The 14,335-nt window shown below is 45.5% G+C and overlaps 1 protein-coding gene across 3 annotated transcripts in view; it reads right to left on the bottom strand.

Annotated features, from left to right (window-relative positions):
- ptch1 (patched 1) overlaps positions 1-13,982 on the bottom strand; it is a 61,428-nt gene extending 47,446 nt beyond the window's left edge. For 2 of the 3 annotated variants that reach the window (XM_033619725.2, XM_078170646.1), the window contains exons 1-2: positions 11,592-12,124; positions 9,932-10,124 (exon numbers count right to left, since the gene is read on the bottom strand). In XM_033619725.2, coding sequence (XP_033475616.2) covers positions 9,932-10,124; positions 11,592-11,762 — 364 coding nt within the window. In that variant the 5' untranslated portion in view covers positions 11,763-12,124. Of the gene's footprint in view, positions 1-9,931; positions 10,125-11,591; positions 12,125-13,802 lie in introns of those variants that run through there. The other variant, XM_033619726.2, reaches the window with a different exon arrangement.
- Positions 13,983-14,335: the final 353 nt, after the last annotated feature.

Here is a 14,335-nt window from a genome sequence, read left to right as displayed (position 1 = left end):
GCAGCCCAGTAAATATCTGCTGCATCGTACCATTGCTGCTACTGTACATCTTGATAGACCCGCTCATAACTGCGGGTAAATGTCAACAAGTCTCTGCCGCCATGAGGCATGGCTAAAGATATAGAGAACTTATAAGATTGTGGAAATGAAATGTACAAATTGTTGCTAACAATGATCAAAAATATTTAAAGGTTCTGTATATGACATTAAGAGCATTATTATGGCAACAAACAACTATTTGCTATGTAAAGATATAGTTGAGTAATGGTGCCCAGAGCAGAGAATGATGTCATGCTACCTCTATGTATGGTGAAATCCGAGCTTCTCTGTTGTTTGTCGTGGTAAACAGTCCCTGTGTGTGTGTGTGTGTGTGTGTGTGTGTGTGTGTGCATTGCACTGACTAGCTAATCACCACCACTCTGCACTGTGCTCATACAGCGGCAATGGCGCTGCCGTAAAATCATAACATCAAACCCTCAAGTTTCCCCCAGGTTAATACAGTCACCTCTGTCAGCACTGTTGCTGTTGTCAGCACACTATAAGCTGCTAGCCGCCAGCTCAAAATTCTCCATGTTGAGAGCCATGTGCAGACAATCCCAGCTTAGACTCTGAATCATAGATATGTTCTGAATGTCGTATACAGCTCCTTTAACAATAGCTAGGTCAAAAATAATCATAATTTTGCCATAGTTTCCTGTCAGAGTACCAAGAAACAGCCATGATTTGGTTTTACTTAACCACTAACTTTCAAGATCTCGAGCCTTTTATCATATGCTAGATTGCATCAGTAGAGCTGAGTCTATCCTAGTTGCATTCTCTCTCCCTGCAGTAATAGTTGTAGTGGTTGTGGCAGCAGCGGTATACAAAGCAGCAATAGTAGTTTTGAATGTGGGCTCTGCAATGCAGGTGTGCACACAGCCACAAATATGTGATGAAAGGCCTCACTGAGAGCCGAGACCCTATCTGACCCATGTGGAGCCCCCCTCACTCTTCTGCCCCCCCCCTCTCTTTCCCTCTCTCCTTTCGGCTTACAAGAGGAGGGGTCTGCCTGCCACACAGAAGAAGGGTAAAACAAGCAAGGTAGAGAGTGGGTGACCACAAAAGAAGAGGAAAAAAGTGAGAGGATGACAGAGAAGAGAGAGGAGGAAACGATGAGAAACAGCGTGGAAGTGCTCTAACATGCAGCTGTAGCTGAGTGTCTCCTTATGCAGCTAAACACCCCCGAGCACCCCGACCCCTGACACAAATGTGACACCCCAGCTGCCAACCCCTGCCCCCCCACCACCACCACCACCCTCCTCTCCGAACCCCCACCCATACCACCAAACCTCACCCCCCAACTCCAGCATTACCATATGTATGGCTCCCCTCGCCCCTGATTATGCTAATCACCTGTCCAGCCCCTGCAGCCCCTAAAATGGGTGTATTTAGCAGTCGGCTGGCTCCCAATGCAGCTTCCCCTGGGCCCGAGGTGTACATTCACACACTCCTCAATGGGCAGATTCTTCCACGTTGCTGCCTTCATTCAGGTCCCACTCTCCCCTCCCAGCCCCCCACCTCCACCCCTGAAAAAAAAAAAAAAATCCTATTCAATGCCAATGGATTCACAGAGAAGTGGAAAGAGTAGTAGAGCAAGAAAATGCTGACAGAGAGTCTGTGTTTGGAGCATGTGCGTGCATGTGTGCAGCGGTTGTGGTTCAATTCAAGGTACCCAACACATCGGACAAATGATGTATTAATTGGCGACCAAGAGGACATGTCTGATTTGATGCTACTGCCATTGTAAGTGGTGTAAAAGTGTTGAATAATCTCCACAGATAGTACAGTCTTTTGCGGAGTAAAAGAAGAGAATTAGAAAAAATAATTAGAAAAAGCAACTCTTCCATCAACTCAAGCTCTGTTAGGGGAAAAAAAATCTCATCCTGTGTCTCCTGTCAGTGCCTGTCCAATGCAAGCCAGGTGAGTGATCTCCCCCTGCTGCATTTACTGCCCTGTCATTGGCCCGCAGCCCAGCCATAACAGACCGTGACATGAGCCTGAGCAGCCAATCTCAACCAGCCATCTCTCTGTCATTTCCTGGAAAGATGGCCCATGATTCCAGGTATCCCAAAATCACACATTCCAACGTGTGGAATAGAAGACGGGGAGACAGAAAGTGAGTGTGAATTGGAGAAAGACAAAAATTAACTGTACTTCTTTCCAGTTACTTCATTCTTGCAATAAATTTTCATATAGTTATCTCTACACTTAATTCATTTTATGGTCACTATTAGGTAACAATTGAAAGTTGCCAATATTGGTGCCCACTGATACCAAGTTAATACTGTTTTTGATACCTCAATTCAAAGTTTAAATTAGATGTTAGATTAAATGTTTTCTTGACCATTTGAGGACAAAGCAAAAAGCTGTAAACACAACACTAAAGCTGCAACAATTAAATGGTAAACCAAGTAATCGGTTAATTGGTTTGAGTCAGTTTTTGTACAGGAAAAAATGTCAAAATTCTCTTCTTACATGTTTTTGTTTTACTCCGTCATGACAGTAAACTGAACATGTTTGGCTTGTGGACAAAACAAGACATTTGAGAATGTCATCTCAGGCTTTGGGAAACCCTGGTTATTATTTTTCACCATTTTCTTCTAGACCATTTTCTAAACCAAACAACTAATTGACTGATCAATAAAATAACCAACAATAAGAATAGTAGTTAGTTGAATTAAGTTGATATGGTGAACATTAGGGTTGTACCTGACACAGCAACACTATTAACCTGCCAGATTTTTGAATAGAGTTTGGTGGGACATTCCGTGTGACAGCGACGTTCACATCATACACTAAGTAAGCTTAGTTAGCCCTTGGAGCTAATGTGCTAATTACGCTAATGACGGATTAGAAATGTGCAACAACATTTTTTGCAGACATTAGATATTAAACAAAAGCCAGAGACTGTGTACTATCAAGCTACTGTGAGCTGTAAATCCAGTTGCTTATTTGTTTGGCGACCTGATGAGTGGAAGTCCAATACTAACCCTGCTTTAGCTCTCTGTGCCAAGTCCTGAGGGGAAATGTCTGGCTCTTTAGCTGCTAAATGTTCCACGATGTTCACCAGTTAGTCGCTAACTTGGTGTAGTGGGTTTATGAGAGCTTGTTGGCTTAAAACATCTCCCCGCTGCAGGCAGAAAACACTGCTGATGAGAGCAAAGAGAGTAAACCAAAACAGCAAGGAAACCGCATCAGCACACCAGATTGAAAGATTCAAAGTTACACTGAAAGGGGCAACAATTTAGGTATTTTGCCTGATTAAGACCCGGGCAAAATACAGAATAGGATGTGTGCGCAACTACCTGTGTGCAGCCTTGTACAAAAATGTCAGATGTGATTGTCTAAAGAGAAAACCAGAGAGATAATGACAGAAAACAAGTGATAGCCATCACGCTTTGCTGCACTTTTAACACAACAGCCTGTCGGGTCACAAGTGTTCCCAATGTCCTCATGCTTCAGTCAGACTCACAGGGCGGTCTCAGCACAGGAGACTATTTCACTCTGACGCATACTGACTCAATCTGGAGTTCCAAACCTCTCAATCATCTGAGAGAGGAAACGTTTTATATCGCTGTATCTTCATGCCTTGCGTGTGCATGTGTGGTACTTGTGTAATTGCTGTTGCTGCCAGATTCTATGACGTTGCGCTGTAGGAATTGCAATGAACTATACTGCTACGTACGTAACCCATGTGTGCCAGAGGGGCTTAAAAAATTCCAGCGACACACACGATTTGGAGATGTTTATAGTATGTTTGCATGAAAAATTCTCCACGCTGCAGTCTGAAAAGCATCAATCCACACCCCAATCTCTCTCCTGGTGTACGGTAGGCACTGCAGCCAAAACACAAACACACTACCGCTACTATACTCCTGCTCCTTCCCTCGCTCAGTCTCCCCCCCAAACGCACACACACACACTCTCCCTCTGCTGTTTTGTACTTTCTCCACCCCTCTGGCAGTCAGTGCTGTGAGGGAGGGAAGAGAGGAAAGGGGAAGAGGGGAGGGAGGGATAGGAGGGGAGGGGAGGGAAGGAGGGAGGCCAGACCACCCTGCTCTCATGGCAGGGCTGAGTGTTTACATTGCCGTGGCTCACTCTGTAATACATCTGGCATTCTGAGGCCACTCTCTCCAGCCAGGGACGGGGGAGTGGTGGTGGTGGAAGGGGGGAGGAGGCTCGGGTAAAGAGAGAGACCTTTCTGGCAGAGAGGAAAAGAGAGGGATAGAAGAGAGGGAGAGAGAAGGAGGTAGGGGGGGGAGGGTAATTCTCTCCACAGTCTCCTGTGGTCGGTCATTCGCAGGGCTCTGGTTTTTGAATAAGAGCGCCTGAAAGAATGCAAAATGTAAACAGAGAGCTTGGAGGCATCTCAGGATGTCGTTTGTGAATGGGAGTGCATTCGCCTACGAGAGCGCACACACACACGTGCGCGGACACACACACAGCGTGGTTAACAAGCAAATTTTTTAAAAGTTATTTCAAATTAACTTGCGCCAGGTAGGGGTAATATACACAAAACTGCTTTCAAATGAGGGGAGAGCGAGCTTGAGAAAACAGCGCTGTAAGTCTGTGTACAGTACCAGAGGCGCAATGTTTCCCCACACTAAATCCCTCACCAGCAAGCCTGCACTTTTCATCAACTCATAAAGTTTAACACAACACGCTGGAATGTTATTCCTTCTATAGAGGTTTAATCCTGTTTGTAGCGAACTGATAAACACAAACTTAATTGAGTCCTGTTTGGAAAATGTCAAAAAAAAGTGTGCATGTCTGTGTGTGCGCTTATGGTGAAATGGATGGAGAGAGCAAGATAGATGACTCTATGTAGTGTATTCTGTGCAAACTAGGAAAAAATATTGGGTGTGGGCGCATTTGTGTGTTTGATTGCTTGCGGCTGCTGAATGAAAGCAGTTGGAGATGGAGTGTGAGGGACAGGGTGAATGAAAAAGGAGGAAAACAGATGAATAAAGAGGAGAAAATAGCAAAAAGAGGCCCATCAAAATAGCCTGCGATGCCAGCCCTGGTCAACCACCTACTCATTCACAGAACCCAAAACTCCAAAGCCTCTCTGCATATGTGAATGTGTGTGTATGTGCACGTGCACCCATGCATGTATCAGTGCTCCCATACACATCAAAAGCTGGATAATTCAATCATGCAAACCACAATCCTCTCAGTGGAGACGCCACATTCAGGGCACTCCTCCTCCTCCTCCTCCTCCTCCTCCTCCTCCTCCCCATCCTCCTCATCTTCGTCCACAAGAAAGGATGTCAAGGCTTCTTCCGCATGCACTTAACATTATACCGCTCCCTTCTCCGCTGCCATTACCAGCAAAACAACAAAACAACCACCAACTCTGTCAAGTCAGCTCTTAATCACACTAGATACAAAACAGACATGCAAGGGAGGGAGGGAGCTGCTTTAGAAAAAAAAAATTTGGTCCTATCAGACTGGATTCTGAAACCTTAAATCAGGCTTAGGATGCACACAAACATGGATTGGCACCATGTTAACTGTTACCATATTGATATGAGGAATAAGCTGAAGGCAGATGGACAATAAATAATGAACATTTGGGGAGTCTGACTTGTCTCCTCTTTGACATGTCATTCCTCAACATGTATTCTGTCATTACAGCAGGAATGACTTGTGAAAGTTTGATATTTGTCTGACGGGGAATTATTACACAGTAATTCAGAGATTAAAGCAAAAAATGATATCTGATTCACTGCCCTCTGCTGGAGGACAGATGTCAAAAGGTTAAACACAAATTCATGAAATGAAATACTGCCACAGGAGAACAATGCGTAAGCTCCTGACAACATGTGGCTCATGAGATGCACTCATACAGGCATGCAGATGCACACACATGAACATATAAACAGTGACTGGTGACAGCTGCGACTTCTGCTGCATTTCATCCACCCCTCCCATCCTCCACCCCCCTCTGTCCCCTCTGCTGTGAGTCTTCACTCCGCACCCAGGCCACAGGGTGAGTATCAGGTGAGGTTTTAAATAGCGGGGCCTCAACGAGATGACCCCATGGCCCCTGGCCTCTACACTTATGTCCCCCAAGAAAGCGCTCCGGGACCTGGGGCCTCCCCTCAGTCTGTAGCCTTGAGACTACAATCCATAGCCCTGTGCCCCGGTCCAGGCCATAAATCTGGGGACTATAAACTCATTTCAACTTGAATCACTCACACATATCTGTGTGTCCATGATGAAAACAAAAGACATCCTCTGAATGTTGCAGGCCCCGTCCTCTCTTTAGTTGATGCTAAAGCTACGGGCTAACCACAACTCAGCCCAGATTACAGTGCAGCTCCATCTCATCGGCTTTGCCCCAAGTTTCAACTCCAACCCTTGCCCGGAGCTTGAGCTTCAAAAGCCCCATTTCCAAAGTTTCTCCTGCCTGTACCCTCTCTCACCCATCAACACAGCCCCTTAACCACAGCCACATCTCCAGCCGCCCCTCTCTCAGCACAGAAACAGAGCGAAAGAGTGAGGGGCCGTCCTACAGGAAGGCCAATGTTTACGCGATACTGTTTTAATTAGAGGCAGGCGGCGCTGCTATTTTCTTTACAATTTGGCCTATGTTTGCCTTAACCCAGAATGCCAAGGGATGGCTCCATTTTCCATTTGTGGCCAGGAGGAACTCTAAAGGGGTCTTATTCCTCTCTTCTATGCCTCGGCTCCCTGAATGTGGCTTAGAGTTAATCATCGCAAGATCATGTAGAATCATCTGCAATTTGAAACTGAAGATGTATCTGAAGTCATACACAGGCCAATAGGCATGTGTTCTGACATCGAGGAAAGCACACAGAGGGCGGCGAGCCACATTTGTGTGTGGGGAGAGCGAGATACGAGACCACAATACTACGACTTCCTGTTTAAGCCAATTATTTCCTGTGAGCGCCACAGTGGACATAAACACAGCGTTTATCTGCAGTGTGTGGATGCAGTCCGCTCTGAATACATGCCACTATCATTTTTATGTGGTCTGGGCAGGAAAGGAGACTTTAAAAATATTACTATCATTCCCTGAGTGTTCAGCAGAACACAAAACTCCATACATCCTCAGAGGTTTGACACAATCGCCTCTTTGTGCAAGCATGCGTCTCGCTCCCAATTGGTCTCTGTCGCTTTGTCTAATAAACAGAACTTCCTGTGTCTGAGTGTTTATAAACAGTGCTGAGTGAGCACTGTGTGAGAAGAGACAATCCCTGCGAAAGCTGCGGCACGTGACGGCGTGTAGAATAAACACACTGGCCAGCTCCGGTACGCAGCTAATGGTGGTCTGCTGCAGACCCCAGCCCTAGCAGAAAGCAGGTGACGGCAGACACGACATGAGATCACGCATGTAAAAAATGCAGCACCAGTGATTGTAAAGGAATTGAGAGATCTCATACGAGCTGGGTGCATTGTGTGCGTATGCGTGTGTGAGTGCGTCCATCCACAGGCCACACAGCTTCCAGGCGGGGTCGTCCATGGGTCGCCTGCGGTGGGCAGTTCCAAATGAAACATAAACAGCCGCTCTGTCCTCTCCTCCTCTCTCCTCTTTTTCCTCTCAGACGATGGGCCAGTCCCCCAGCACGGCCCAGCACAGCGTTCCACGGTCCAGGCAGAACTAATCTATCCCTCAGCTGTGCAGTCTAATCTAAACAAACAGATCTCTCCCTATCAACATCTGGAACCCCTCACGTACCGGGACCTAGGAAACCACCACAGCCCAGTCTCTTTGTCAGTGTCTGTGTGTGTGTGTTTGAACAGGTCTCTGTGTATCAGTGCGAGCCAGTGTGAGACTATGTTGTGAATGTCTACCAGAGGTTACTTCAAGTGACAGGTTCAACATTAAGCCAGACTGTGACCAAAACTCTATGGTGCAATTTCAGAGAAGACAAAAAATATACTGATCAAAAGCTACATGACAATTTAGTCATCAGTCATGTGGCAGTTAACTGGATGTAACGCCAGTAGTGCCACAGGTACCAGCACAAAAGGGCCAGTGGATACTACATCAATACCTGATTTATCTTTATCTTTTAGTCCAACAAGGCTACTCAACAATTAACTGTATTTTTTGGATTATGAGACATGTAATCCCCTGTAGACTTTAAAAGCGGCTGAAAGCGGTTTGAAGTTTGCTGCTTCATGAAGCACAGCAGCTACATTCAGCTTGAATTCATGACAGTTACAATGTATTTCAATGGCGATAAGTTTTCCAAAGTACCAAAAAGTATCAAACATCAACCATTTCTGCAGCATGATGGACTTCTCTGCTGTCCCTCTGTAAGCTCAGTGTGGTCTAAATAAAATGTCTGCCAAAATATGGCTATACACTACACCCAGAAGAGCTCCCAGAAGGGCAATAGCATGACATAGACGAGTAAATAGAGGGGAATATTAATCAAAAGTTACCAGAGCCTGAAATGGATGTCCTTTTTTGGTTCGTTTTTTTTGTTGTTGTCGTCAAAAAAGATATTCGGTGATATGATATCAAACAGGAAGAGCAGACAACCATCACAATAGAGAGGCTTCATTTGAGAGATGGAGATTAATTATCAAAACAGTCAGCAATTACTTTTCTGTCAATTGATTTCTTGACTCATCAATTTCAGCGCTCAGTGCCAGTACAAGGTAAATGCTCTGTCAGTCTGTAAGTACATTCAATTTCATATGGCGCCCCTCACCGTGGCACACATGACTGTGGTGTGACATGTGAAAAGGGTGTGAAAACAGTGTGTTCCTCTGGCTACAATCAGGAGTCCTGTACTGAGGAGGCTCCCCTCTGCCTAAACTGCTGCCAACTGCGCCTGCGCCACAGATTAGAGGAACACGCTGTCTGTCAGACCCCTGCAGCAGCAAGCAAGGAGAGAACAGCCAACCCAAGGAGGAGGTGGGGTGTTTGATCTTTGCGGGAATCAGTCGGCTTTAATGTTTGATCTCATGAGCTATATGTTTTATTTGAGGAGGGGTAGTTAAAATGGGGTGAAAACAGAAAAGGCAACCACGCAAACGTAACAACAACTACGTGTAAATGCAATTTTGTTTCTAACATTTATGATAAAAAACACTTATTCAGTTTCCCAGCAGCAAAATCTGCTCCTCCATTCATGACTCTTACAGCCGACTCTAGCCCTAAGCGCAGGAACGCGGATCAAAGGGAAGGAAAAAAGCACAGCCCCTTCCCCTTACCCCCCAAGCACCACCCATACGCACAGTCCCCTTTTCCCTTAAAAACATTCAGTCTTTATAAGTTGTTTTTGAGAGGAGAAAAAAAAAACACAACAACAACAAGTGAGCGAGCTATCCACTCCACAAACACGAGTTCCTGTCCTCACTCCGCTTTTTCCCTGCAGCCGGAGACAAATCTTTTTGGAAAGTTGAGAGCTGTCCAAAACGGGACCACACACAGTCTCTGAGCATTCAACTGCTGGGGGCAGGCAGACACACACTCACACACACACTCACACACTCTCACAAAATGGCGGCTTTGACAAAAATTTCCTCTACCCCAAAAGCTGCTTATGAACTTAATTACAACCTTACTTCTTAGTGCAGTTAAAGCCACCTCTTGCACATCTCGTGCGTGCATCTGACATAGTTTGAGGAGCTGCAAGTATGTTGGGGTAAATTAAATCATTTTCAGGTCTCACTTGGACACTTGCCAGGGTCTAAACAATAAACAATCCCCCTGGCTTGTTTAGTAGCACCCACCAACCCTCTCTTCTTCCAATCTGAGCCATCCCATGCTGCTCCAAACATGCAATATCAGATTGCATAGCTTCAGGAGAAGTGAAATAACAGTCCAAGCATCTTTCATTCAATCACACACACACACACACACACACACTATAAAAACAGATAAACAAATAAGAAATCAGAGTCTTACCTTCTACCCAGAGTTTCTCCACATCCGTCTCCAAATTAGCTGCCCGTAAGCCCACAGCAAAAGCTCCGAAAATCATGAGGCCCACAACCAAAAACTTTCCGCAGTTCTTTTGTATGTAACAGCCCAGCCTAAATAAAAGTCTCTGGAACTTTGCTCTCAGCCACAGAGGTGCTTTCCTCCCAGTCGCCTTCCCCTACAACGAGACAAGAGTCCCAGCATTACTGTCAGATCAAACACAGAACTCTGCACTTACCTGGACAGGTACATCTGTGGGGTTTAACAGAACAGGTTTGATGTTATACTGGTGAAGAAATGACTGCAGGTGGTCTCAAAGTCAAAGACTCTTAACATATGTAAACTACGGGCCCTACTGTGACCCGAGGAGCATCATCTGAGAACACTAGTTGATATGATTCACTGCAAATTTCTATGATAACAGCTCAAAGAGAAATAGGAGCTGTGATCGAAATAATAAAACACACTGCCCGTCTCACTCACGCTAACCTGTGATGATTGAAATATACACATCTGCTGAGGACCGCCTGGAAACCACAAAGGACTCCCCAGAGTGAGAGCCACAGGTTCTGTCATATCAGTAACACGTATAAACTGTAACCTTAGCAGGAGACATGCAGAAGGAAGATATCTTCATCCCCTGCAGGTCACCCACACACACAGCCTGGTCCATTTCTGTCATTTCACTGCTGCAAGTGATGAGTTATGAGGATGCTAATACACAGGCTGACATTAGGTGTCAAAAGTTTGCGTTGCTGTGCTCCAGAACAGGCTTGCAGCTGGACCTCCAGAGTGGTTGGAGGTAAATAAAAGCAGATAGCCGGTCAAGATGCAATTATACAGTAGGTGGGCTTTTGATAATACCCTTCTATTTCACACAGAGATAATGTAGCCTGCAGGGTCTTAAAATCCTGCTTTGGATGCACATTTTTTCTGCAAAATAACACAATAAGGTCCCTATGAACTGACTGGAAAAACAGCTTATACTAACACCCACACATCAAACTTTGATATTCAGCAACATGAAAAGGTGCATATGGTGAAACCCACAAACACCACCACACGCAGCCCCACTCCCCGTCCAGCAGCCCGTGTGTTCCGGCCTGCATGGGGAGTGGAGGAGCCATCACAGGGGTACTCACAATATTTGTGAACGGAAGAGGGCAGCCACATGGATTTTTTTTTCCTCTCTTCTTTACGCGAGTGTCCCAAGTTTAAACACTGTCATGCAAACCTTTTGGAACATTTTCTGTACGCAGCTCATTAGCAGAGAAACGTCAAGCTGGGTGTTATGAAACAGTCAATGGCAGAGCTGATTGTGAGTGAAAGCTGCATGTTTTGCCTGGTCTGAGACCGTTATAGATTGGGGATGTTGCACTAGGAGCAATCGAGTGGTTGTATTTGTAAATACAACTTGTCTGACATCCTAAAACAGAAGCCGGGTGCAGAGGAAGAGACTAAATGTTGCTCAATATAAAACAAAACAACCCTCCGCTTACTACAACCTTGCCTTACCCCTGTGTCCCCCTGCCCAGCCCGCCCCGTTACCTAGCAGCGACTGGACATAGTTTGGTCACTTTTTTCGGCGAATACAATGAAACCAAGACCATAAAGCTCTCTCCGGGTTAAGATGAGAAATAAGCACCTCGGATATTTGCTCCAAAGCAAAGCCCGCATCGCAGTAACTCGGCCGCTGCAAATACTCCAAATCCAGCGGTGTGTTGCGGGTATAGTCCCCCCTGTTCCTCCGCCTTATCCTCGGCCGATCGGGGTCTCTGTTTTCCTGCTCGGAGGGCGCATTAGCAGCCGAGGCCATGTTGCGGGGACTGCGAGACCGTTTCCCACTTTATAGTATTTCCCCGAAAGCGTGTAGCGATATCCCAAGGCAACAAAGTTTCACTCTCGGAGATCTCACACCCGTGAAGTAGGACCTCATACTCCTGTTGGAGACGGCGAGTCAAAGTCTGCGCCTTCCATCCCAACATTTCGCGATCCGGAGGTCTCCACCGCTTTCACCGCATTCACCGTGTCTCTTCAAATAAAAGTGAGTTTCTCTCAAAAAGCGAGGTGCGCAAAGTGATTCCCATACACAAGTCGTCGGGTAAGAAACTTCGATGGTCGTTGCATTCTGGTGAGATCTATGTGGTCTTCCCCTGGGCCGCGCGTCACGGCCAACTCTGAGATTCAATAGAAGAGGAGAAAAAGACCTCTCTCCATTTGGAGGCAGAGGAGGAGGAGGGGTGAAAAGAAAAAAAAAAGACTCGAGATCCCGCCTCTGGGGCTGTCAGATTGCAGGACTTTCTTGCATCTGATTGGTTCCAGAAGGGCAAAAATTACTCAGCAAACACGACTATTATTAGCTGCTTAGCAACAGCTCACTAAAGTAGAGAGACCACCCAGGCGGGGAGACCTCGTGTGTGCATCTCCAACTTCAGGGGAGGCTCGCTGAGAGCCAAACCCGCTTGGTGCGTTTGGTGTTTTGGGTTTCCACACAGCGCCCTGTCGCTATAAAGAAAGATTTCCCAGAGAGGACCCGATGTCTGATGCAAGGTACACGGGCTATGCGTCGGAAGGGGGCCGAGGAATGTCAAAACTGCAGTATTTAACTTTGATTTTTTTTCTGCCACTACCATGATGGTGGTAGTTGAGCCTCAAATTACAGCAGTTCAAGGGGAGGTCCTACACTATGTTGTCGATACAATGTCAGCCCCACGAAAGCATATGTTCTTTATAATGTGCAGCTCATACTTTTGTGCCATGTTGTGCATTTTTTTGTATTATATTGTGCCAGTAATAGAGGGAATGCAAAACTTTTGGAGTTTTGGATTTTAATAAATAAACATATGGACTCAGTAATCAAACATATGCGAAAACAGCTCAGCTGGCTACATTGTTGTCCACCCCCAACTGCATCTCAATCTAAAAACAAAACATTCAACACAGCATCCAAAACAATTATCCTATGACCCAGCTCTTAAACACAAATTAATTAGTAAAATATTGAGCTTTTTTTTAACCACAGCATGTTAAAAATGTGATTTACGCGCTTTTACGCATGGGAATCCTTATTTATCATCTCTATCAATTTTATTAACCACTTTATTTATAAAGTCTACGGTTGAGGAGTCTCTTATCCACTGCTAAACTACCACAATAGGGCGTTTATGTAGATCTAATTTAACATAAGTAACCTCATATGCCAAATATACCGGAGGTTATCACTTTTGCGCATAACGCATTCACTGTCCATCTGAAATCAAGGCACCCAGGCCTAATGCCTACATTGTGTATTTTATCAATATCTTGTCCATTAACTGTCTCTACTGGACGATTAAATGGTCTGATAATTTCTCCTTGAGCACAGTTTCACAAATAGCTATGCTTTTCCTAATAACTGTCGTGCTCCAGACTTTAACCGAGTGCTCACTGTTCCAGATGAAAACTTAAGCGAATTGTGGACAAAGTACGCGGTAAATCAATGGATTTAAAGGCTTACCAGGTTAAAGAAATAGACAACAACGTTTAACCCTTCCCTAAATGTCACTTATCTTTAACATTAAAACCTCCATTACCCAGAAACAACGGAGAAAAACGGCTTAAAGTCAAAGAACTTTGAGACATTTCAGCCACGACACACTTTTAAATATCACCGCATTTAACTCAGACCAAACTGTTAACTCTGAATGAATGTGGATAATAAAGGAGGAATAAAAAACACAGAGGAATTGGGTGGTAATTTAGCAGTGTAGCCGCTTCATGGACCAGAGTATCAGTCTATCAGCAGCCCACACTTCACACCTGAGCCAGCCGAGCTCAGCAGCTCAGCGGCTCGTCTGGCTGCCAGCCGCGCACTTACCATCTTTAGTCCAGGTGGGGAGAGCTCTCAGAACAAATCCGTGATATCCGCCCCCCGTGGAGTCCCAAACGTGTCAGTTATGATGAAGATACAATGAGCTGATTTTATTGTGGTGAGGATAAAAAAGAGACGCATCGTAATCCGCCTTGGTCGCAGTCATCCTGCTCTGCGTCGGGAAAAAAAGTTCACTCACAATTACATGGCTGTTCCTTTTTGGCCACGTGGGTGGTCCCGTTCGCTCCATAGGCAGGACCCTTTGATTGTCACGTGATTAGCCCAACATTGTAAACAGTACCAACCCATGCACAGCAGCGTCTTCTCAGTCAGTCAGTGACACACACGCGCACGCACTCAGGGAGAAAGAGTGCAGAGTTATGCTGTGATATGTTTGCTATGAAACCCACACCTGAGCATGCAGGTGCACACATAAATACATTTGTGTACAAACGTGTGCATGCATACATTTAGACACACACGTAATATATATAAACACGTGCATGCTTTTGAAGGCGTGCAAGCATGTGTTAATAGGT

This window comes from Epinephelus lanceolatus, chromosome 9 (genome assembly GCF_041903045.1).
Source record: "Epinephelus lanceolatus isolate andai-2023 chromosome 9, ASM4190304v1, whole genome shotgun sequence".
Taxonomy (NCBI): domain Eukaryota; kingdom Metazoa; phylum Chordata; class Actinopteri; order Perciformes; family Serranidae; genus Epinephelus; species Epinephelus lanceolatus.
Note: the sequence above shows the minus strand (reverse complement) of the source record. Positions and strands in the feature narration are given on the sequence as shown.